This window comes from Agelaius tricolor, unplaced genomic scaffold (assembly GCF_023055355.1).
Source record: "Agelaius tricolor isolate 1412-34295 unplaced genomic scaffold, bAgeTri1.0.p SCAF_11, whole genome shotgun sequence".
In the NCBI taxonomy this organism is placed as follows: Eukaryota; Metazoa; Chordata; class Aves; order Passeriformes; family Icteridae; genus Agelaius; species Agelaius tricolor.
In genome coordinates, this window is record NW_027269271.1 from 23469060 (window position 1) to 23495320 (window position 26261).

The 26261-nt window shown below is 39.2% G+C and overlaps 1 protein-coding gene across 1 annotated transcript in view; it reads right to left on the reverse strand.

Annotated features, from left to right (window-relative positions):
* SPATA6 (spermatogenesis associated 6) overlaps positions 1-26059 on the reverse strand; it is a 41494-nt gene extending 15435 nt beyond the window's left edge. The window contains exons 1-10 of the mRNA XM_071436685.1: positions 25813-26059; positions 21078-21215; positions 19677-19725; positions 18894-18935; positions 17424-17548; positions 13149-13229; positions 11084-11362; positions 9406-9493; positions 8172-8212; positions 6953-7125 (exon numbers count right to left, since the gene is read on the reverse strand). Of these exons, the coding sequence (XP_071292786.1) occupies positions 6953-7125; positions 8172-8212; positions 9406-9493; positions 11084-11362; positions 13149-13229; positions 17424-17548; positions 18894-18935; positions 19677-19725; positions 21078-21215; positions 25813-25860 (1064 nt within the window). The 5' untranslated portion in view covers positions 25861-26059. The remainder of the gene's footprint in view (positions 1-6952; positions 7126-8171; positions 8213-9405; positions 9494-11083; positions 11363-13148; positions 13230-17423; positions 17549-18893; positions 18936-19676; positions 19726-21077; positions 21216-25812) is intronic.
* Positions 26060-26261: the final 202 nt, after the last annotated feature.

Here is a 26261-nt window from a genome sequence, read left to right on the forward strand (position 1 = left end):
GATGTACTGCATTACAATGCATGTGCTCTACCACCTGTGTTTTGAAAAAAAACCCCACACTTTCTTTTTTTAAAAGAAGAGAGGTAAGGGAAAGGATCTGCAGTGATACTATCATCTTATGGCTTCCCATTAGAATTTACAACATTTACTGATATTAAAGGACCTCTGAGATGCATGTTTAAAAATCTGCATCCTAGATGCAGTAAGAGTGAGTCATTTCCCACTTGACAAATAAAAGATAGAGCCATGAAGTCATGGCATTTTTCCTTATTTATACAGCAGCTGCTGTTCTTCCAGCACTCAGGTGGCTTGCTCTGAGAAGTTGGAATAGATTGCCTTTGGGAAATAAATTTTATGAAATTCGTATGTAAGACTTCAGGTCATTGTTATTAATCGTAAATTTACAAATATCCTTGGAGATAAATGTATTTACTTTTGGGAAAAAAAGAGAAAACCCAGCTTGCTATTGTATTCAGTTAGAAAATACATGGCTATGTCTGCAAGAAGAAGATTTAAGTACTTAATTCGGGAACTATTAAATTCTTTCTCCAGGTGATTTTATGGATCAGTCCACTAGTGTGCGCTGTGGTATAACAAATGTTGGCTCCTCACACAGACCCCAAACTTCATTTAACAAAAAAAATAGGGAAAAAAAAAAAAAAAAAAAAAAGAAAAAAATCAAACCTTAAGTGTGATTAAAAATGGTACCAGCTTCTTTTTAATTAGCTTTTCTAGTATTTTTATTGTCTAATTTTAGCAACAACTATCGGGTCTAATCCACATTTAAAGAATAATGTTAATATTTGCCAACTGAAAGGCAACTAAAATAAAATCATGCCTGAAATGCAAACTAAAATAAAATCATGCCTGAAACACAACAACTATAATCTGAAGTGAAACCTTTTTATGATATTCTAACTCCCCTATTGGAAATACTTTATAAAACAGCCTTTATTGCACAGCTTCTTGGACTATAAATACAGGGATTCCATTTGCCCAAAATCACCAATAACAACTCTTTAAAATCACCAGCTACTTATTTATGTGATTAAGGTGTCACTATCATATTGCAGTGTTCAAAGGAAAGTCATTTCATTTCAATGACTGTTTGTCCTGATAAACGAAATAAACTCCTACAGCTGTATTCTTTGTCATACTTTCAATTTTCCCTAGGACTTGCAAACATTCTGCAGTTACATCAGTTTAAATTGTTTATTGATTCCAATAGATTGTATAAACACTTTGGAAATATAGCTCAGTGACCTAGAAAAAGCCAGATCAATCAGAGAACTTTTCAAGATTAATTTCAAAGATGTTGTGTTGAGTCCGATCAAGGAAACAGAACCATTTTCCCTTGTAATGTGACTAAAAGGCATTTATTTTCTTTTATGAGATAAGGATTTTTTTAAGGTCATACAGACAACATCGCCCTTGATGAAAAAAAAAGAAGCAGCCAAAGAGAGAGTGTAGATTTTGTGCTAAAGATTATTTTCATGTATAATTTTATCCGTTAGGATGAAATACTCCATTAGAAATGCAAACAGGATACATCCACCCATGTACTCTACTCAAACAGCAGCTTGCAAACTTGAGAGCTGTAATAAATAGGAATTTTTAAATGTCAGACAACCCAATCATCCACTTGCACATAGCAAAAACATTAATATCACATTTCAGCGGGAGATATTAATACATTTCCCAGCAGCAGAATTAATGCCAGAGCCTTGTGCAGAGCATTTGCAGTGGCTCTCGTGACCCCTTCCCCCACCACAGCACTCCCCTGCCTTGGGAACATTTCTGTGCATGTGGCCTCCACGAGAATTCATCAGCTTCAAAGACACAGTCCTCATGCTGAGCAAAGCCACATACAAGGACAAACCATCACAGGACAGAAATCAATGAAGTCCTGTAATACCAGATTCACAACTGCAGAGAACACGACTGTAATTGGGGGAAAGAGGGAGTAAGAACACTTAAAGCTGAGTATAACCTGAAAAAAACCACAATCTGCAAGAACTTACACATGGAAGAGGAGAGAGAGAGCCTCAACAAAACCAAAAATATTAACTCTGAAATAAAACCACCACCTCATGTATTTTGTATCTATGCAGATATTTACTCAGCATTCATAGCAGGGAAGGACATTGCTTTACTCTCATTTTAGAGACATGAGGTGGTAATTGAGCAGGATGGACCTGGTGTGCAGTGCATACTGCTCTGTAAGGAGGCACAATAGAAAAGCTGGGCTACGCTTCTGGGTTTTCCTGGTCTATTTAGTCAAGGACACCATTTTGCTTTTTTGCTTTTTTTAAAAGTGAAAGGCTATGATGCAGCCCTGAAGTGTTTTAGAGGCTCTGTTTGTACACAGAGCCTGAATTGTAATGAAGTTACACCAACACAAAACCCCTTCCATTCTCACAATGCTGGAAGTGGAGGAGGGTGGCTGCTTTCACAGTGGCAGGGTATTACTACAAAGCAAGAACAACCACACACAGACAGGGCCTTAAATCAAGAGCACAGATGCCTAAATATTTGGAAGCAGAGGCTGACAGCTTAGCTGTGCACCAATTTGCTCTCCCTCTTCAGCAGGACATGAAAAAAAAGGTAAAATTTCTCATGCTTTCTACGTAGCTTCTCTTACTTTCAAAGCTCTGTTTATAGATGGGCCTTGAAGCACTTGAGACACATTCAGTGTTGAGTTCTTAAATTAGGAAATGCTTTTTCCCCCTCCTTTTCATATCCAGCCCTTAAAACTGTGGCAATATACATCATGTAAAAAGTGAAACTTAATGGCAGACAGCTTCCGAAATTTCAATGAAAGTCAATACTCCAGCTGAGCAGTTGCTCCCAAAAGGTTGAAGTCATTGTGGTACTAAATCATTAGTTTGTCACAAATTGGCTGCACCTCCTTATGCTCTTTGCAAGATTTTCCATTACCTTCTATCTTCTCTGAATTTATTAATTTATACACAAAATGGCTCTGACAGCAATCAATTTCAGATTTACTTACTGCTGCAGCAAAATCAACCAATGAAGATGACAAATAGTACAGATTTTGGTCAAAAATCTGAAACAAGGCTTAGGTATTGCTCACTTTCATCAAATCTGGTATGATTTTCAAGTGCTGATTCCAGAAATTAATATTTAAAGGATGCAAAAGAAGTCAATTTTCCCAAGAGATGAGACTGATAAACCCCAAACCTTCCTACCAAAGAAAATTCCAAAAATCATAAATAATGACTTTTAAATGGCTAGAAACAGACAGGAAACCAAGGTGCAGCCTCTCCTGAGAGCAAGCTTTTTCCTAAGAAGTTTGCAATATTTTTCAGTGTTCTACTTTTTAGCAGGAGTTCTCAAAACCTAAAACATATGCTCTCACAGAAGCAAACCCTGTCTCAGCATGCATGCCAGTCTCTAAAATATCAGGTGAACCACCTGTTTCTGGTTTTTGCTGTGCAATAAAATAACCCTCAAGATCCTGGGACGATTGTTTTAAAGATCACTGAAGCCAAAAATTCTGGTAACTGATGTTTTCAAGGACTTCACATAGGATTTAGTATTTCATTAATATCTATTAGTATCTGTCATTATATCTATCATTACCAGTATCTAACTTCATGCTGTTATTTCCCTAGTACTAGGAAAATGAGAATATAAAAAGATGGTAGTAAAACAATACAGGAATATTACAGAAGGGCATCTGATCCAGACACTTAACCTCTGTCTCACTTCAAAGAGAACTTAGGTTTTTGTTAAATTTTATAGCAGGTAAGATCATATTTCAGCAGCATAACCAGGAGGACATGAAAAAAGCTATCGAACTGCACTTCAATCTGGAAACAAAAGTAGAAGCATGCTATTTCCAGAGCAGGAAAAAGACTCCTTTGATCCCAAATGCACAAGAAGTAGCTTTGCCTCTCACATAACAGAAATAGTCAAATACTCCCATGATTGTTGTAGTCTCTTGAGGAAAGGATTTTTCTTGTGCCAGCACACAGCTCTGTTCAAAGGACTTTTTGACCTTATGGAATCCATCTCACTATTTCTCCTTTTCTTTCTGACAGGTACTTTGCTGCAGGTTTCAGTGCTGCAAGCAAGGCTTAGCTTGTAAGTCCCCAAGAAAAACCCCATTTTCTAGGAGTGTGTGAGGATGTCTGTGCACCATGAAAGCAAGGACTGGACTCCAGCTTTGCTTTCCTGAAGCTGCACTGAAAGGACAGAGTGTGAATGCTCTTTCCCAAAGCATCCAGGATGCCCAGGATGCTCCTCTCTGCACAACCAACCAAACAACTGCCTTGCCACGCTGTGGGCAGAAACTCGAGGGTCTGTGAGTGCCACTGGGGCTGCAATCAAACCCCACAGAATCATGGAATAGTGAGGGATGGAAGGGACCTCTGGAGGGTTCTATGGCCACATCACTGCTGACTGTCAGCTCCCAACATCAGCAAATGCTTTCCTTAGATGTACATAATGAAAAATGTAAAAACAAAGTATGAAAAATCAATATTCAAAACTTGGCTGTCTTGTTCAATAGTAAATCTATTTACAGTTCTGCTTCTGACTGAAGTCTCAGAGGAAAGGGGAAGAGGATTGATTTGTGGTGTCTCTAGCAGGCTCAAAGAAAAGACTGGAAACTGCCAGGGAGGATACAAAAGGGCTCAGAGGACCTTGCACAAGACCCCAATTTCTGTCTCACTGGAAAGTATTGCAGTGGTTTTACAACCACACAGCAGGGCTCTGGGACTCACTCCCAAGAAGGCAGCCAGCCACTTGACAGTACTTTTTAAAAAAGAATGGGAAAAGAGGGAACTAAAGGTCAAGGTGGGGAGTCAAGTTTCATATTGACTGTGGGTTGACTAGCATTAAAAACAGTAGCCTGGATATGCTAAGCAATTTGTCTTTGTAATTCAAAATAAAATTGAGGAAATAAGCACCAAATACTGTGAGATAAGACTCCATATTCTTGCAATCACACTAACACTGCTTTCCTTTCAGTGCTCTGATTTCCTCTGTATTTCTATGATCTGAACAGCAGCGTTTGCATGCATTTCCAAACATTGACCTCTAAACCATGTTTGTCATTCCAAGTATAACTCTCAGTACACAATCAGCTAAAACCATTGTTATCTCGGAAGCATGAAACAGAGATCAATTTTTTTTAGACTATGCCCTTTATTTCTCATTTTGATTTTTTTTTCTGATGACAGAAGTAAATGGTTACATATTTTACATAAAGAGATGTTACAGCTCTGAAGAGCTGAGAACATTTGCTTTAATAAGAAGAAAAAACATAATTTCACAAGATCAGAAATCTCTTCTGGAGAGAGGCTCATAAAGAGAAAAAGCAAGAACATTCAGACAAGTTCAAGATTAACTGGCAGACGACTAAATTACTATGCATGTAACAGCAGCTCACAACATACAAGACTTTCCTGCTATCAACAGAAGGCACCCCATCAGCTCTAAATAAAATGTGTATATAATTTAGCCCAAACCCCCCAAAAAAGAGTCCAGCTGAAGAAAGGATAAAAAAGTTACCATGACAATATCTCTTCCCAGATATGGGCAACAAATGCACAAACACTGTCAGAGGAGAGTGGGGAGGCAGACAAGATGACAAAGAAACCTCCTTCAAACCCCAGATACATTCTAATCTCTGTGTAACACTTTCCAAGACGCACTATTACACACAACAACTAACAAACAAGTTTTCAAGCAGAGGAAGATGTTAAAACACCAACTTGATCTTTGTGAGTATTAAAAATTCAGTCCCCACCTGCCATCTGTCATTTTTCTTTTTAAAGAAAAAACTGAGACAGTTTTTCTATTTTGGAAACAAGCATTAGGCTGTGTGTAGGCTGTAAAATGCAACCTGCAAGCATTGACTAACTTGGTACCAATGGTAACACAGTGTGAACTGGTCACCAAAGCACATCTTCAGCATTTAGGATGGGACATCAGTTTAATGCTTAGTTTTTCTCAATTAAATTATTTAATCTATTTGCTTACTCAGGCCTAGCTTTTCATCCAGTTTTTCTGTTCCCAGAAAGCCAACCAGTAACTTGCCACCTGAATGTACAAGAGAAGCACCAAGAACACATTCTACTTAGCAGGAAGCAGGGAATACTCCCCTTGAAGGATTGGAGGGCTTAAGCATGAAACCAGCTGTTGCTTTTTTGACATTTCTTCCATCCCACCCTCATAGGACACTGAAGCTGGGAAGCTGGCCCAAAATATTAACCCAGGGACTGAAATCCATTAAATTAAAGGGTATTTGAAACTGTTCCCAAACAAGTCCCACTGGGGTCAGTGGAGATAGATAAGAAAAATAATTGAAATATAGCAGTTAATCTACACACAAGAGCTGCAGAGGTCCACACTTCCACTCAAAAAATCAAAATCAAGATTTTAGGGTGTCAAAAAAGTGAAAATATTGGAAAATAACACACTGAGTAGATTAAAGCTAGCCCAAGCATGTTATACACACCAGTCACACATCTGAGTAGAGCACAGCCACAAGGACGTGCTCAAAAACACCTGTGAAAAGTCAGATGGAGAAAAGGTTTCCAAGCACCTACTGTAAAGTTTACTTCCCATTTTTACATATCTGTATTTACATTCCTGAGATTCCAATCACCTCTGAAACAGTGATGATTCATTTAAGTGATGATTTATTAATTCTCTGTTCCAGATGGACATTGGCAGCCTGAAATTTGGGGTGTCACTGTTTCAGACATTTTCACTGCCATGTTACTAGGATTGTCATCATCAAGCAGAGAGATGGCAAACAGAGCAAAAGGAAAAGTCAAACAACAACACAGCTGTTGCAGGAAGATTTTTCATTCTCTTCAGCCCTCACACCTCCAAACATGCAAATACAGTCATGCAGGCATTGCTATCACCAGCTCATGTTCCTGATTCCAGAATGTCATGAACAAAACCAGGGCATTACCTTTCCCTCAGAGAAGATCGACTCAGCACAGAACTCTGAGACTCCTGAACTGCTGGAGGTGCTGAACACTCCAAAGAAGCTGCAGAATGGGACTCTCTGTTGGGTGGATCTGGGCTCACATACTCCTTGTAAACAGCAGAACTGTCCAAGCCTTTTCCACTGGTGGATTTTGCCTGAAAAATACCCCACCAAACTAAAAATTATTATGAACATTAAGATGTACAATTTTCATCTTAACCTGAAAGGCTAAAGATTGTATATTCATTCAGATTGTACATTCTTAAAAAATCCATGATCTAAAGTAAATCAAAAACTCTCAGAAGAATCTGTTCGTAACTAACACACCATCTTATGTGAAACTCTTCTGCAACAGCCCTTTTATCAACTTTTCTGAGTGCACAAGTAAAGGCTTCCCAGGAATCCCACAGATTCAGAATAATGCCTGAGAGCCTAAACAACCCATGGAAGAATCCAGAGGCAGCACAATATATTAGACTACACAGTACACAGAACAACAGCCCTTGGTAATAAAAGTTTAGAGTCTGACAAAAGTGTGCTTAACATACATATCAAGGTTTATCCTCATAATTCCCTTTCTTTCCTCATCCCTATTGTCATCAATTTTCCCAGTCATTAGGAAATCTAGGAGGGCACACATAACTGCATAAACCCAGGATTTTTACAGTACTTCAGGAACACAGGCAAAAAGCAACTAAATGAGGATGTAAAGAATAAAACCTCCCAAACCCCAAACAATCCTGACATTAACCTTTAGATTCTTTTAATACAGAAAGAAGCCAAAATTGAAAAAGAAAGGATGTGAAATAACACAACAGTGGCTTCCCAGTTGCACCAGTGCCACCTTCACATACATTTCCAGAATAAAGAATGCTCTCAGAGTAACTGGTCAGGCAAATGCAAACAGCCTTTAAAGGCTCCTCTATGGCCTTGCTGCAAGCCTTAATGCCAAGGAAAAGCAAATTCTGTATGTGCAGGCATCTTTATCTTTAAAGAGTGCTAAGTTTCCTTCTAATGTTTGTAAATAATCTGTCAGCAGGCCTTTACTGGGCTAGATCAGATTTAAAATGTCCTTTTTCTTGCTTGTGATACTACAGTAGATAACGTTTCAAATACCTATGCAAGACGATCCAAGAAAGACTGGGAAGCTCAGAGCTTCCCAAAAAACAGTGTGTAAGCAAAACCACTTGCAAGTACTCACTTCAGTTTTCTTGGGTCTGTAGCTGTTGAGAGGAGAAGGATCTGGAGAAGGAAAAAAGGTCCATGACAGAAGAAATCAAAATCACATTTGCATTTCTTAAATTCTATGAAATCTTTTACAAAGCATCCTATCTGTCCTCACAAACATTAAATCTACTTCTTGGTCTGTTCTACCAGTTTGTACTGAACAACCCTCATACTGTGACCCAGGAAAAGAAAAAAAGGGACTAAACTGTACTGTCTGCATTAAGATTTCTAATCCTAAGGATCTGTTCTTTTCAGAAGTTACAGTTAAGCCTCAAGACACAGACAGGTGACCAAAGACTCCTCTGGATATTAACAGAGGTAGATTTTGGTCTCTTAAACACTGGCCAGAAACCACCAGCTCATTTTTTAAGTGTGCAATGGTATCAGATGATCTGGTCTGTTCCATTATCCAGCCATCACAGACTGACAAATCTGTTCCCAAAGGGGATGTGAAACCTTTAAAATCCAGCACCCAGTGCAATGACAAAGAACAAATGTAAAATAACACGTTCATAAGGATTTGCTGTATAACAAATTATAATTAGTGAGGAAATGAAATAAAAATGAGGCAGAGCACACATAAACAAATACTGATGAGACTCATTAAAATCCTCATATTGTAAGACATGTGCAATAAAATCAAGTTTTAGGGTGCTTTCTTAAATTTCTGGTTCCACACTTTTTATTAAGCTCTCACTTACTGATACCAAAGGATGCTGAAGCAGATACTGGAGCACATCCTGGATGCTCATTAATAATGGTAAGTCACTGATCCACTACTCACAAATACTGCTGAAATAAACATTACCCATTTTTGAAGGAACACAGCCCCTGAAATTCAAAATTATCAATACCAAAGCTTGATCAACACACCCACAAACCGTGGTGCAAATTTTCTCCACCATCCAACTCAACAAAAAAGGGAGTGAAACAGAGAACTCGTCTGAGCTTTGTAATTCTCTCCTATTTTCATATAATGTAGAACTATGCTCCAAGCTTCATGAGGCAAAGAACTTTTCAAGGACACCCTTTGAAGCAGTAATTTATTCAGCATTCTTCCTTTTCCTAGGAAGAACTAACAGCTTTTTCTCCATCACAGATTTTCATAATAAATAAAACCCCCCAAAATAATAATAAAAAGCCCCAAATAAAACTGCTTCCTGCAGAAATCAAAAGCAGTTATGAGATATATAGCAGAAAATACTGACCATGGGGTGCCTTGGGCCAGGCTTCTGCTGTGATTTCTCGCAGGGAACACAAGGAATGAAGTTTAGCACCAGGACTTGGTTGTCCAACCTGAAGCAAAAATACTGTTAAAATACTCAGTATCAGATGTATCAATCTCTGGTTTTTCTGGTTTTGTTCATAAGACAACAACTGGTCTATTTTCTGCAATATTTTACTTTATTTAAATACTATTTTAGACTATTTTCACAGCACTTGGCTCATGGGCATTATTAGTATTACTGTGTATAAACAGAAACAGTGCTAGAAAGGTCGAGAAAACTCTGAATATCATATTGTTCAAAGAAAGGGAAAATAGAGACAACTCCTCCTTCATCTGTAATGTCTGCAGTCTTTTTAAACAATTCCTGGTATCTCATACTTATTCTAAACAGCTCAGATCTCACCAAGAGAGATCTGAATCTCTTCCTAATTAAAAAGTTACATTTAATACAATCCAATTTTGATCTTCATAACACAAAATCTCCAGGCCAAAAGAGTTCTCAGCAATAAAGATGCCCTAAAAGGAGATTTCTCAATCTAGAAAGGCCATGACAGTGAGGACATGCTGAATTAAGAGACAAGCTTTCTCCTTTTTTTGTACAAACATAACCAAGCATTGAAAATCAATAATCAGTGTTAATGATACTACAATTAAACTGTGAACTTCACCTATAGATCAAAACCAAGAAGAATTAAATAAAAGGAGTTAAAAGAAAAATATTTGAGAAAAACAGTAGATTGATTAATGATTAATGACTTATTCAGGCCATTTTGAATTTCTTAAAGGTAGCTATATGTAGAATAAAACTTCTAAACTTTGACAATATAGTATTAACTAATTATTACTGATACTAGGTAAAAATATAAGGTAGAAGCAAACTATTTAACCACTTGATTATCTAACTGGTTGCGGTAGGTGCCCAGAACTGTAGAGAAACCATAATGCCACAGCACAGAATATGAACAATCCCATTTCTGCCCCTACAAATTCAAAGTGATTTTCTAAAAACAAAGAATTGTTGAAATAAGAAGAGTAATTAAGAGGGGGGAAAAAAAAAGAGTATATGATCCTCCAGGTGGCTGGGAAATGTAGGCCCTTCATTTTAAAAGAGCTACACACAATTTCTTTAAGTACCTAATTTCAGGACAATTTTTCATGTATGGCAAAATGTCCTTATGTTATGAACTCTAAGTCAAAGCGTTTCAGATGTAGCTCTGAGCAAAGGAAGTGTTCCAAATATCACAGGATGACAACATGAAAAAAAGTTGAAAGAGAGGAAGTGTAAGTGTTCATAATGTGACTAGACACTCTTTCTTTAAAGTCTTATTCAGGAATTTTTAATACTAATATCAATTACTTCCAAGCCAAATTTATACACCTATTATCCTGTCTAGTGTGCTGGAAGAAAAGAAATGGGGCCTCAGAGAATTTAACCAAGATATTCATGAAAGAATTTGATCTTTGTCTGTTACTAAAGCGGATAAAAGAAATTTTAGTTTAGTTAATTTTACATTTAAATCATTCTGTGACAGACTGTTAAGGAGAAGAAAAAATTCTTCATCTAAACTAAGAGCTGAATGAATTTTTGGAGCGCTATTTAGTGAAAGAACAACATTTGAACTGAGCTTAAGCTGGAAGCCCTGGGAGCCAACACAAACCCGTCTGATGACAAAGGGAGGTTTGTCAGTGTCTCTCCTGAACTCGTGAGGGCCCAGGTTCAGGTGGGCCAGTCTCTGCCTGGCCTCCTCCGAGAGCTCGCACATGCGGCGCTTGGTGTACGGGGACGGCGAGCGCGACTTGGAGGCAATGGTGGGCTGCTCGTAGCTCCTCAGCGCCGAGCTCGGCCCGCCCTGCTCTGCTGAAGGAGGGCTCTTCTTGGCCAGCTTTGAGGGCATTCTTCCATTTGGGGTTGGATGAGGCACCCACTGCCTATCGGTCTGAAGTGAAAAAGAGAAATGATCTGATTTGACAGCGGGTGGGATAAAGATCGCTGAACATAACGCAAACAAGGAACTAATCATTTTACCAGAAGGAGATGCCATGGCAGCTGAAGTCCCCCTCACAAAACTATAATCAAACAGCAATTTAAAAAGCGTGTTTACCATTTTCTCTGAAACCAAAAGAAGGATAAACACCTAGTACTGCATGTTAGATGTTAAGTGTCTGATACTCAATTAGCTTTCTCACACAGTTAATGGACATTCTAAAAATTAAATTTAATTTTGTCTCAAGTTCCTTTAGTACAAAGTTTATCTGAATTAGCCATACACAGATTTGAAGCATGTTTTCATCTGTTTAAGCTTTTATTTTAAAATTTTTCCCCTTTAAAGTACAAGACAAATTAAAAAAGGAGCCTTTTTAATAGTTTAAATTATATGCATTTAGAGTTGCCTAAAGCTCCAGAAGAAGTGCAACTACATGCTCTAAAATTAATATTTTCCTGGATTATGGTGAATTTATTAGTTTTTTAAAGTGTAAAGTTTAGTGGAGAAAAACAATACTCTTTCTGTCAGAAATTTTTTTTCAAGCTGGAGCTAGTTGACATTAGCCCTAAATCTGAATGTTACATGGACTGCTCTGGTTCAGAGGGACCCAGAAATAAAATGTCCAGCTTGCCTTCAAGGCTTTCCCTTTACACCCAGCCAGTGAGGCTGAGGCTGTGTGTTTGTTTTGTATTGACAGAATCTGAACTCACTGGTGCAGCTGATGGTGAGACACAACACAGACCCAGCCACACAAAGCCAGACCTAATTTTCTAAGACTAATCTCAGCTTCACCAGAAGCAGGTGATGCTGCTCCTGGCTTACATCAGTTGTAAAACTGCAACACAAGTGAATCTGAGCTGCCGTTCATAGATGCTTTAGGAACAGTTTAAATTTTAAATCAAATTGCCCTTATTCAAGTCACCTTCACTGAAGTCAATTTTCTGACAATGACAATTTTCACTGATTTTTAATTCTTTTTCTGTCTCGATACATTTCATTTGCTAAATTTGGAAGAAACTTCTCATTGAAGTCATTAGCAATGCCACCAACAGGTCAAAGTCACCTAAGTGTCTTTGCACACAAGCCTTCCTGACAACCATTCCCTTCCAATGATGCTGCACCATTTTTCAATATTACAGCAGAAGAAGGAGTACATAAGAGTAACTTTACATGACAGCTTGTTCCAGAAATCCAGACCAAAATTCCAATCTGTTAGACCAGAGAAGAGTGCTACTTCACCTTTAACTTTACTTGCTGCAAAAGCAGCATTTCCAGATTAATACAGGTGATAGCCTTTTCAACAATAATCTGCATTTCCATTACTGTCAGTGATACAGTTATGGAAAACAATTAAATTAACTGGTTTGGTTTAATAATGCACCTTCTCTAACCTCACCTAGTTTTTATTGTCCTTAATTTTAGGTGTCAGTAACAAATGGTGAGAAGGCATCTTCCCATGCACAAATGCACCAGGGACTGACACTTCAGCTGATCATAGAACACAGCAGCTGATAATTGTTTCAGATTCAAGGAACTCTCAGCATCTACTGTCATGCACCAAACCCACTCTTTACTCATACTTGATTAAAAATTTAATCAAGTTGTCAAGCACCCGTGATACCCGCTTTAACCACAGCAAAAGAATGAGGAAAGTTTGAAGTGAGCAGCACATGCAAAAGTTGGAAGCAAGGCTATCAATATTAAATCTAGAAATTGCAAACAATTAAATTGTGCTAACCTGTATGTGACTCCTTCCTAAGATTAACAGACTGTCTGAAATATGGCAGGTTGTAGAAAATCTCAATTTTGGTGCAATTCCCTAGAAGAGAGACAATAATTGCATATCAAGCTTCAACTCAAGATAAAGGGTATCAAAGAGGTAAATGTCACCTAATGTAACAAACCATTCCTAATTTTCAGCCATTTCCTTTGTTAATTTCAGCCTTTAATAAAGATAATTAGAAAAGACAGAACAGCAATGGTAAATGTCAAGATGCTAACATTTGCATTTCTGACAATTCAATTACAGATGATTACACTGCTTTTGTACAACAATTAAGGTCTGACTTTTATTTTAATACATTTTTTTGTCAAAAGCACTTTTAAAGATTTTTCATGCCATGCTATATGGCATCAATAAAAATTTCAGTCATGCTCTAGAAGTTTCATTAATACTAACTTTGTAAACTTGTTTGAGAACAGTCTCAGTTGTGCCATCTCATTTGTAAAAACATTTTGTTTAATCAGTCAATCACACTGCAGATAACTATTCCTTTTTAACAGTATGACTAAGAATACCCTTCATTCTGTAATCTTTGGAGTAGTCTGATTTCTGTGGATGCCTCCCTTGTTCCACAACCATGTTCCACCCCCTCACAATCCCCTCCTGCCCATGGGGCAGCCCTAGTTTGTCCCATGTGGAATCACTGGGGTCCCACTGGGCCTCCTGGTGAAGCACAGCACACACAGCAATGGCCAGCATGTCCCTCCATTTTTACATGATTAGCAGCTTCTGTTCCACTCACCTTTTACTGCAGCCATGGCTAGGAACACAACACCTCAGAAAACTACTGCCTTTCTATTCACTGAGCATTGGCCAAGGCATTCAGAATTTACTGGGTGTAAAGGACAGGGATTACAACACACAAGGATTATTTCCCAAACAGCAGCATTAAAAAAAGGCATAAAAGAACTAAATGCCACATATGCTATAAACAAGTGGCAATCATCTATGTGCATCCTATACAGCTCTGCAGAATCCAAGAGAAAATCAAGTGCCCCCAGAAATTCCTACCCCCTCTTCTTTCAACATGGACAGAATTTGGTGCCTAAGGCATCTCAGTGCACAGGCATTTGTGCACATGAACACACAAAATCACTAAGACATGAAAAAGAGCTGGTCTGTTTGTGACTTTATCCCACATCCATAAGAATTAGCAGGAACTTCATGAGTGAAGTCTATTGATTAACCAAACTATTCTCTACCACCTGCCTAAACACTGATTTTCCATTAGGGAACATGATTTGGCCCCAGGATAGATTATGGAAATCAAATGACAAAAATGCCAAGAAAGCTCAGTCGCAGTAATTAACAGAGTCCAGGATTCAATCAAGTCAAGTTATGGCACATAAAAGAGGTTTTAAGCCTGATCATCTTTAATCAACTCGTTTTTATTACTAATGAATTGTCAAGTGCTATCAACAATTTAAAAAGGGACACATCAGAATTAGTAAGTCTACTAAAAAATGCAACAATAGAGCACCTACTGCTCTTACAGAGACTGGAAATGATTACAAAATTGTTAAGTGTTCATCCCTAAAAAATGACACAAACTATGGTTTCTTCAGAGAAGTAGTCTGTAGAGAGGGAATATGGGATGGCATTTGAATGCACAGGCATGGATATGTCAAAAGCAACTCAGATGCCAAAGCCATCAGACAATTTGCTCTTTGTTTTCTGCAGTTCCCAAATCAGGGGTTGCTGTAGGATACTCAACACAGAATTATGTAAATACCATCATATAGCCCCAGACACATCTGTAAATGAAAATCCAGCTGGAAAGTTTTTGGGATCTCTTCTGCTTCTGGCTTAGTGGTGTCTGCAGCCCTGAGCATTTCTGCACCAATCATTAAACAGAAGGGACTTAATGCCAATTTGACCACAGAAAAAGTATAAAGGTGGTTCACCTTTAGAAAAATACAAGTCTAATATGTGCTTTTGACTGTAAGGAACACAAGTACAACCCTAGTTTAAAAAAGTATACAGGAATGTAACAGAAGGCCTTGCACTGGACTGTTAATGGAAGATAGCATAGCTAAAAAGAAACTGTTTTAAGTAATGTGGCAAATACTGCATGAAGGTGGGGAATGGAGATAAGAACATCTGTAAGAAATCACTACCACAGTCCAGGCATAAACATATTCTGAAAGGTAAAGGTTGCAGAGAAATACAGAAGAGCCAGCAAGAGCCTCAGCTGGGCAACACTGGACCAGGAGAGATAACTCGAGGCATGTCTTGTATGCACACTGAGTTTGTAAACCTTGTAAGACATTTAGCCAGGGACATTATCAGCCAAGTGCCAGATTTCTGGAGGGGTTTTGATCCTCTCAACTTGGGATTCCTTCCAACTGGCAGATTAGCAGTGTTAATCAGACACTGCTTGTCACTGCCTATCTGAACTCCACAACCGTAACCTTACTGTTGCTACCTTTATTTTTTTAATAAAAGACAAATTTATTTGGAATCAAACTGTCACTGAAGCACAGCTGCCATTCAAAAATATTCGACATCTCAGCTGGCTATAAATAACTTTTCATGTGGGAAGAACATGGCTTCAGTAGCATAGGAATAATGTGAGGGTTCTCATGACCTTGTTCAATACTTCCTTTTGCTTAGCATTCACATCCAGCACTTCATGCTGACAGACTTAGCAAGAGACACTTGCCAGTAAAGCTCAGGGAACACTGGGAGAGGGAGGCACTTGAGACTGCATTTCTACTGGAGGTAAAAATCCTTTCATAGTTTTTCCATTTGGCAAACGAGGAGAGGAACAAGAAGTTCCTTTTGGGAGCCTCCTTCCAATGCAATCAAACCCAGCTTCTGCATTATTCCTGAAAAGGGGGTCACTATGCCAAAATCCTCTCTTATACTGTACTTTCAAGTTATGGAGATGGAATGGAGCAACAAAGGCTTCTGCAGTCCCTGTTCCAGGCAGAGATGGATTTTGTTATTCTGCTCCCAAGGATATGAAGTACATCTGTGTCTTACAGCAGTCAACTTTTTAAAGCTACTACAGTGTCATCATTCATCACCTACACTTCCAAATTACTCTGACCACATCTTCTCACAGCTCACAAATTATGGCACCTTCTTTTTATTAGAAAGTACATAATTTTTGTTTCAAATAACTCAGTTTGACAAAACCCATCAAACTTGTCTAGCAGCTCTGCTTCTATGAAGAGTCACTATATTCTGTTCACAAAAAAATCTAAAAACATTTAGCTAATACCACTTCATTTGTTCCTACCTCACTGTTCTTTCTCAACACCAGGAAGGCACCTATTCTATGAGCAGCATGAAGGCCAAACAGGCTCACCCCATCTCTTGAGCCACACCACCAGGCATGGGATGAGCCACATCAAAGAAACACTACAGCCAGTTGTTTTTGTTTTTAAGCTACTGCAGAATCAGACATTTTGTAGCACAAAATCACAACCTCAATTCATTCAAATGTAACACAGCATTAGACACCAAATTAGCACCTCTAATTGCAAGTGTCTGGGCAGTTTCCAGGTTGCCCTTTCTGGGGAAAGGCTACACCAGCTAAAAGATAACAATGAACTTTAATCAGCATTTCCCTCCTCCTATGTGCTTTTAGCCCAACCACAATGGACAGGGTAATTGAGTTCTTCTCCAAATGTCCTGTCAATCCACCAGTAAAACTCCACAAAAACCTCAAAACACATCATCACCATCCTCCTTAAGGTGCCTTCCTGGGTTATTCTGCTGACAATTAAGATTCAACAGTCAAACTTCATGAAAGGGCATTGTGAAATGAATTCATTCTCATTTAACATGTACTTGAGCCCTTATCTCCAGAAAATTAGCATTAATTCACTGCACTCATTCTGCCAATTAGCTATTGTTCCAAAATGCTATGGAGAGGGACCAAGGAGGAGGGTTACATGGCTTCTGTTGAGAACCATGAAGTCAATATGACATCTCCTGCATCCCTTCAGCCACCAGCTGCATCACAGATTAAACTGAATGGAGACATGTCATGGTGCCTCACTGGAAACCAAGTGGAAACTAACTTTTCCACATTAAATAATTTCTTGAAGCATTTTGAAAAAAGATTATACTTTCCCCGAAGTTCAGCTGTGGATTTGTACATTCCACACCTTAAAATGGCAAAATCTGTCAGAAGTAATCGCTTTTCATTTGAAGCAGTTCAAGGGGTTTCTTCAGTGAAGCAGACTGTGTCATAAATACAATCCACAGACATTCACTCACTGTGAAAGACGGGGACCTCTTCATTAAAACCTCACGCTGCAAACCACGGAGCCCATGGGTAAGCTTAGGGTCAGGGAACAGGAAATCTCTTGTATTTTCTTCATATGTAGCTAGAACTTTTCCCACTAAAAAGAAAATACATACTTTAATTGGAAAATAGACAAAGCCACACAGCACAGACACCACACACAGAGCCATGTTGAAACCAGGATAAATTTTGCTCTTTACAAATTAACAGCATGGCTCTAAAACTCCTATAGCACTAGGAAATAACCTCATCAAGTTAAATCAGCAGCAAAAATGTGCAGAATCTACTATGAAACGATGTTTCAATGTTAGTGGAAAAAAAATTAAAGAAGATTGTGTTAACTCTTCTATAACAGGTACATGAAAGGTTTTCTTCAGGTAACTTTTCAGTACTTTTCTTCTTTCTTTCCCTTCCATGCCACAGAAAAAAACCCAGAATTTTTTAATGGCACCCAATTCCTTATGAAAAACTACCATTCCATACTACAGAACAGTAATAGTAGCAGTAAAAAAACCCACAAGCAACAGCAAAATAATTATTTTAAGATTTTTCTCAATACCCTGTCTTGCTACTTCCAAAAAAGCCAAGTTTTTCTTTAGATGTAAACCCTTGAATGCATATTGTGAAAAAATGCATCTTGTGATATCGCAGCCATCTTGCTAGTTTATGCTGGGCTGTATCACACCTATGTCTGAGCCCTGAAAATAAATTCTAATGCAAGATCCTTTACTTCACACAAAAAAAATCCCCATTCACTACATTTCTTCAAGTAAACAGTCTGGTAAGTCACCTGAGAGAAGCAGTAGTTTCCTTGAAAGTACTAAGGACAAGTGAGAGAGTGCTTTTAATACCACAGTTTCCAAATGAGTCCTCTTTAAAACTTGACTTTATTTCCAATAAAATGCAGATTTACATTATTCATGGGAACACTTGAATTTCATTAAAATAGATTTTTATAATCACACAAACCAATAACAGAAGTATGACAAATCGCTATTTATTATCTTCACACATCCCAAGAGACCTGTAATACTTATAGGGAGGATAAGAGTTTTCCCAGTGGTCACCATTAAAATGGAAGGAAAAAAAGTGTCACTCTGAGAACAAGATTATGCACTCTGAAATTTCACAGACAGCCTCTCTAGAAGTGAATTGTGATGCAGTTAATAATTATGCACTGGATGATTACAGTTTATTTTCCATTTTTAAAATATTATCACTTTCCTAAGCCTCAGTATGATACATTTAAATATTCAGTTATTATTCTCTTTCAAGAATGAGATCCTCTTGATCTGTTAACATTTTCTATTTAGAGGACTATTTGTTGAAGGGCTTTCTATGTTGTTTGTGTGTTGAAAAAAGTAATTATGCTGTAATGGGCAATGTCCTCCTGGAAATTCACCTATTAAACTGCATAATTTATGAAAAGACTGATACAATACCTGGAGGAACGAGCTGTATTAGTTCAAGTACTGCTGTGTCAACTAGAAGGGAAAAAAGTTTTTCATGAGTTAAAAAAAAACCTAAAATGAAAATTTCCATAATCAAAACCCAAGAAAAATGAATCACTGATTTAAACTTCACAGCACTGTACATTGCTGCACTATTTCCACCACACCAATAATAAGATAAATTTAAGTATAGCTTGCATAAATATCATAGATGAACACAATGGCATTAGCAGGGTACAAATGACAACACTAAATCTGACTTAGAACTTGTAAGTTCTATCTGCTGCCAAGTTTTTCCTCTTTTAAAGAAGATTATGCAAGCTTTGCCCCCTTTACAGATAACTCCCATGTGAGGGAGTTATCCTGCAGTTTGAGTTCAGGTCAGCGTTTTCTCACCACAATTCATTATACAAATGTAGCAAGACATAATCTTCTTAAAAATGAAAAGAATAACTTTACAAAAATTACAGGTTTATCCTTTTAAAATTTGAAAATTAATCAAATAAATAACCATATAAAGAAACCTACTACCAGATAACCAGCTGGACTTTCAACTACTTATGACTTTTTACCCTTTTCCTGTTCCACAGCATGTAACACACATTTCTAGAGGCATTTTGTTAGGTAATACTGGTTACCTACTAGTTTTTCAGAGACCAGTCTCCTTCTGATAGAAAAACCATCACATACTTTAAACCTCCAAAACATCTTTAGAGCCCATATATGTATGGCATTAATGGATATAACACAGTACAAAAAAACCCCAGAACTTACACTCCAGTAACTTCACAAGGTCTCCAGGATCAACTATATTAGCAAATTCCTGAAAAAGAAATAATAATAATAATAATAATAATAATAATAATAATAATAGTAGCAGTAGTAATAATAATGATGACACAATCAAAGTAATCAGATGGACCTCTTGGGAAAGTGAAGGGAAAAAAACCCGAAAATCAATGCTCTTCCTTGCTAGGATGGTTGTCAAGAGTCCTATCCCCAGTGGAAAAAAGAAAGGATACTAAAATTATCATTTGGAACATGATCGAATTCATTGAAAGCCAGCAGTTCTTGTTATATACTTCCTATGCATACAGAGTTGCTTCTCTGTATGTAAATAACAAAAAATAATTTATTGTGAAGTGTTGAAGGTGTAAAAGTAAGCACTGTCTAAGAAAATTTCAAGAAACATAATTTGCTGCACGTACTACAATTCTGATAGGTCAATGTTCTCTAATTTATTAGTAATGTTTTAAGCTTCATTTTCACAGAGGTGACTTTTCAGTCTCCTGTTCAGGTTTTTTTTTAACCTGAATCCCATGTGAACAGATAGCAAGGAATAGGGTAGGATGTTGCACTGGATGGAAGTCCCTACATTACACTGACAACAGCATTCAGTACATTCCCCTTAAGAAGTTTGTGTTATGTTTGCCTTTAAAGAATGATGGTCTTTCCTACTCTTCACAGGTAGTGAAATAATCACTGTTTGTTTCTCATCCCCTTCACCAGAGCATCACTCTGAGCAAGTTTACTCAGCCTGGTTTTCAAAGTGCTGGGGAATGCTTAAAGGAGAAGAACTGGAAAGGGCAAGGTATTGTTATTCAGAGGTAGTGGAGAAGCCAGATCATATCTGTAAGATACTGTGTTTCATTATCCCTGTGGTACTAATAATGAAGCTAGTAGGGACTCAGAATATGTGATAAACAACTATAAATTACAGGGCCAGAGTACCAATCTGGGAATTCTGGTGACAAACCATGAAAAAAGTATCTCAGAGGGAGTAAGATGTCACCAAAAAGGCCTGAGCTGCTATTTTATCTTTCTACTAAATTAAGTTTCCTCTCCTATATTTTTGTACAGTCTCTGTTCTTCACCTTGCCGTAATTTTTAGAACAAAAACATTCAGGCCAGGAAAACAGATACTGAGGAAGGACAGTTCACAAAAGAATCAACAAACACCTAAAAACTCTCATCATACATTAGAATCTTCAGTACACACAATTCTTGAGTCCCCATGTGGATAATACAGGCACACCCCTCCTCTGTGCTAAAGAGAAGCAGGAGATAAAATACTGCTCCATTCTCAGTGTGATTATTTGTGCTCATGGGTTTTGCAGACCATTTTTGTGGAATTTGTGATGGGGTTTATTTGGGTTGCATCAGCACTTGACATACCTTTTCAAATAGTAGTCTTTCTTGAAAGAAGAGTGGGAACACTGCAGGGACACATTCAGTTCTGTGGTACTGCCCAAGTACAAAGACACTGAGATAAAGTTCCTGTTTGTCTTTCAGCTGCACTCCAGGACAAGTTATCTGTAGGAGTAACACACTCATTAAACAAACTGAACTTTAGCTAGACAAGCAATGGCTGTTTCCAAGATAAAAATGAAACAGTCAGGACTGAAATGGTTGATTTGTGAAAGTCAGGATGCAACAGACTAGAGCAAAAAAAAATTCTTCTCTAAAGCAATTCCATTTGTACAGAATGGACAGGAAAAAAAGTCACCATTTAAAAACAATCAGGACCAAATTCCTGCATAAGTAAACACACTCCATTGTCTTCAACCAAAACTGAAACCCAAGGCCAGATTAGCACAATTAAAGGTATGCTCTGACTGTGTAAGGCATAATCATCTTCTATATGAAGACTCATGTAGAATGAAGTCTACATGAGGCCAAAACACAAAGCCCCACCCAAAATTCAGCCTAACTACACAGAATGAAACTGGTAAATTTATGTGCTTAGATATCCATACTCTGTCCAGCCACCAGAAAGGGCAAGTTTATTGGCAAATTGTCTGTAAATGAGAAAAAAGCAACTGTTGTTCCAGTACTACCGGACACATTTCTTCCTTTCTCTGGGAAGTCTGGCCATCTTTAAACTCAAAGCAGGGAAGGCTTCTCACTAGGCTGCCACATACTGCCCCAAATCTCTCAACTTTCTCTGCACAATTCTGAAATTCTTTGACTAAGAAGTCAGTCTGTTTTTAAAGCTCTGATTGCAAGAATGTACACAACTCACTCCAAAACTATTTGCTATCTTCTCCAAGCCACGTGGATTTATTTTATTTCCCTGAGAGAGAATTGACACCTTTCACTTAAGGTCTCATGCTATTTTTTAAGTCAGTATTAGAAACATGAGGTTGTCTCTTCCAGCATAAGGTTTCTGGAGAAAGTGTTCAGACTTTCAATTGCCAGGAAGAAAGACAAAGGAGGAGAGTGATAGGAATTAAAATAAGTGATTTAGTTACAGTCTCCTACTCCCAAGTGAACATTTTACTTGAGAAATCCTAACTGGATTTAAAAGAAAACTGTATAAACAGCAGGAAAAAAGGTGGAAGAACTAGAAGAAAACAATGTGTGATAGATCACTACAGATAAAGTATAAGGTAAAAAAAAGGTTTCCTCTCCATATAAATGAGGGCTTCAAATCTACAAGAAAAGTGCCAGAATAATGGATAACCCAATTGAAACAGTCTGTCAAGCATTAAACAGCTTGTATGACACTCATGCAGTTGCAAGTGTGAACAGGAGTGAGAGAGACAGATTTCATTCATTCAAGGAAAGATCCCCAAACTACATACTGCATGTCGTATCAGCTTTACTTCTCACTTTTGTCTTCGATATTTTTGTAGAATTTACAACCATTTTAAGCTGGAGTTTTGTGCTTTTCACCTTAGAGAAGGGAACCAATGTTTGCCTATTTGTTAAGAGACCTGAAGATGCTGGAATGGGCAAACCTGCCAACAACAGATGCCATTTTTCTGGTTATCCTGTAAAAAGAAAACAAATTCTTACAAATGAGCATGTGGGTCAAGGTAGCACATGTGGAAACTTGTGATTCTACTACCCTGGAGATAAACTGCACAACTCATCACCTGGGCTGGAACACCAAATCTATGTGGCCATGTAACTTTAAAGCAGTTCCAAAAATGCTTTTGGAAAATGAATGACAAAAAATGAACGACACATGCATACCTGCAGCTCATGACACCCATTCTGTGACATGCAGAGCTCCATAACACTTGGGAGACAAACTGAAGCTCTTATCTGACTGCAGACTGCTCCAGCAGGATAAGGGACTATTTTAAAGAAGGTAAGAGTGTTATCTATGGATCAGCTAAGGAAGAGGGAGATCAGTGCTGCAATTAACTGACCTCACATGCAACCCCAAGGACCATGAGGAATTTCTAGGACAGGTTTATGCTGGGTATCTCTGCTGAAAGTTCCCAGGAGGATGGAAAATGTGTACCAGCCCCCAGTCCCTCCACTGCTGGGACATCACATATAGCCATAAAGAAATCACTGAATTAAGCTCACAGAAAAGGACAGAATTCTACTGATCTTAACCCTCTAGAGCAGTTATTACACACAGTCCATGGCAGGATAAATCAAACAAAAAACCTGCTTAGTCTTTAAGTAAGGCCTTCCATTTGAGAGGAGAAATGAAGGAAACTACTAATAAGACAAACTAAAGAGCTGGTGGACTCAGATTGGAGAAGATCTTGGAATTTCATTACGTCAAAGGAAGCAAAACCCATCTGTATCCTAAAGCAAGGGTAAAACAGAGGGCAGAACTTCTGACAAAACTGGACAGATTTCAAAGAGGGTGGAGAAATATGTAGAGCACTGTAAAAATGGCAGGAAAATAAATCAGAAATCTGGACAAGACTTTGGTCACAAATAAAGCAAACAAAGAGAGAATTAACGGACATGGCATAAATCAGCCAAGATGTGAAAGCTAACAAATCTATGTCACAAACACAACTGAATATTTTGCCTTGGTTTTAATAAAATTTAACACAGGAGAAAAAAGACAACTCGAAGAATTAAGTTATGGAAACAAAAGTCATCCAATATGCACTAGGCCTGGACCAAGGAGCCACAGGGAGTCTGAACCATCTTCAGCACATGTTGTGAAAGAATATAGTTTTTCTTAAATGAAATGTTATGAAAACAGGGAAGGTAGAATCTGCTCAAAAATCCGTGTGAGACAGAAAGAGAGATCTGAAAACTGACCATCCCATTGACCGAAATATTTAAATATTCAAAAATAAAGAATAAAGACGTGGATTAAAAAATCACTAGGAAAAAACCCAGTAGGACACATTCCATAAAAACAGATCAATCAAAAAAATTCTACATTTTCTTGAAAATCCATTTTCTGGATAAAGGATATCATATAGTATCATGAGGAATTATTATTTATGACGAAAAAGTTAAGGATAGTTAGTAGAGGAGTTAGTATCAAAGATGGCACAGAACTGGCCAAAGGACAGCATCAATAATGTGCAAAAACCAGGATGTATCAAGCTGAGGTTACCATTAAAAACATTCCTCTCTGCTTACTGAGATTCATGTCTTTTAACATTTTTAATGACCCTGACTCATATTAAGATACATAGGATGAAAGTTGGCCTTTTTTTTTCCCTACATCACCTAAGACAAAATTTAGGGTTTAAAATTAGGGTTCAAAATTAGGGTTCAATTTTGACTCTGATCAATACATATTCAAAGTGGAAGAGTAGCTCCCATCCCTAAGATGGTAAGAAAGCTGGTGAGTCCATCACACAAAATACTACCAAAAATATCAGCTTGCTTTAGCTGATAAAGATCAACTGGGAAATAAAAGAACTGCTGCCCAAAAAACACATCAAGTGAGCAAACACCAAGGGGAAAAAAAAAAATCCTTAAATGAAAAGCCAGTGTTGACATTTGTGTTAGAGTAGTCTCCATTCTTACTTGTAGCCTTGAGAGCAGGGTAAATAACAAATACCCCACGCCTGCAAACCTGACCCTGGGGAAATGTGTTCCCTGTACTCAATCCTGGCACAGGAATAGCCCACAGGCAGTGGGAACAGAAAAGGAAAGCACATTGCCCTGCTCCAGGAACCAAGCAGGCCTTGGCATTGTGGAGACAAACACCAGCTGTTGAGACAGCACAGCAACAGCGCCAGGGTGACACCCTGGCCATCCATGTGTGCAAATCCACAGCTCTGCCTCGGAGCAGCCACTCAAGTTTGGGAACAAGGGCAGCTAAGCAACCAGGACATACCTGGCCAATTTCCCAGTATAGACTTCCTGGATTTGCACTCGAGTTTTGTGGCTGGCATCTCGTGTTTTCCTCTCAGCAGCAGGTATCCTTTTATGTATGGCAGTGCTTGTTCTGGATACAGGACCGGGGCATATGAAGCCACCGACTCCAGGGTAACAGGGCCCTGCCTAACACAGCTACTTCTGCAAAGTGTTCAGGAGCATCATACAGCACCTTGCTGTGCTCCCAGCTTGGATATGAGCAGAAAACTTTGCAAAGTGCAGAGTACAATCCTAACATAATGAATGTCAAAACTTTCCACTTTCACACTTTCTGACCTCGCTCCCCGCCATGTAACACCCAGATATTCGGGGCTGCCCAGAGCCATGAACGAGCCGCTCTTTCCTGGGACTTGTTTTGGTTTTAGCTTTTTTTTTCCTTTACTCCCCCCCGAGAGTGCTTTTCCCTACACCCTACAGCTTCCCAAGAATCAGTGTGTTTCAAAAAAACCCTTTTCCACAGGAAAACGCGAACTCTAAAGCGGCACGGCCGTTGCTAACACGAGAGGAAGGGCGGGGGCACTGGGACAAACATCCCCCACAACTTTGCCACAGGAAAAGGGAGCTGCGGAGGGGCACGGCTGCTGCAAACACCCCGCGGGGGCTGCACACAGGGGCTGCAATGCCAGACGGAGTTCGGCCCCGCTCGGCAGCAGGGCCCGGAGCAGCCCCCCAGAAGCTCAGCCGGGCCGGGAGCGCGGGCGGCGGCCGGCCGAGGAAAGCGGGGCGGGAAGCGCTGCCGGAAGAGCCAAGCGCGGCTTCTCCTGCCGGCCGCGGCCCGGCTGAGGCGGGCGGGGAGCGCGGCCCGGGCACTCACCGAGCAGAGCTCCAGCTGCAGGACGCAGCGCAGCGCTTTCCGCGGCATGGGCGGGCGGGCAGCGGGGCCCGCCGGGTCCGGGCCGCTCGGGCTCGGCCGACGCCGTTGTCACGGTAACCGGGGCGCGTCCGGCCCGCGGCGGCCGCTCCGCCCTCCTCGGGGGAGGCTTCCCCTCTCTCCTTCCTTGTCTCGGTGCCCGCCCCGCCCTGCCCTCACCGCCGTCGCGCTGGAAAGATGAGATCCTGTGCTGGCCCTGCCTACACGCGTCCCCCGAGCGCCCACGTCCCCTTCCCCTCAGCCCCTCACTGCTCTCCGGGTCCTCCTGCCCTCACAGAATCAGGCAGGTTGGAAAAGATCTCTGAGATCGCCGTGTCCGACCTATGGCCGAACACCAGTCTCAGCTAGATCATGGCACACGTCCCGTCTTTCCTCAAACGCCTCTTCAGGGC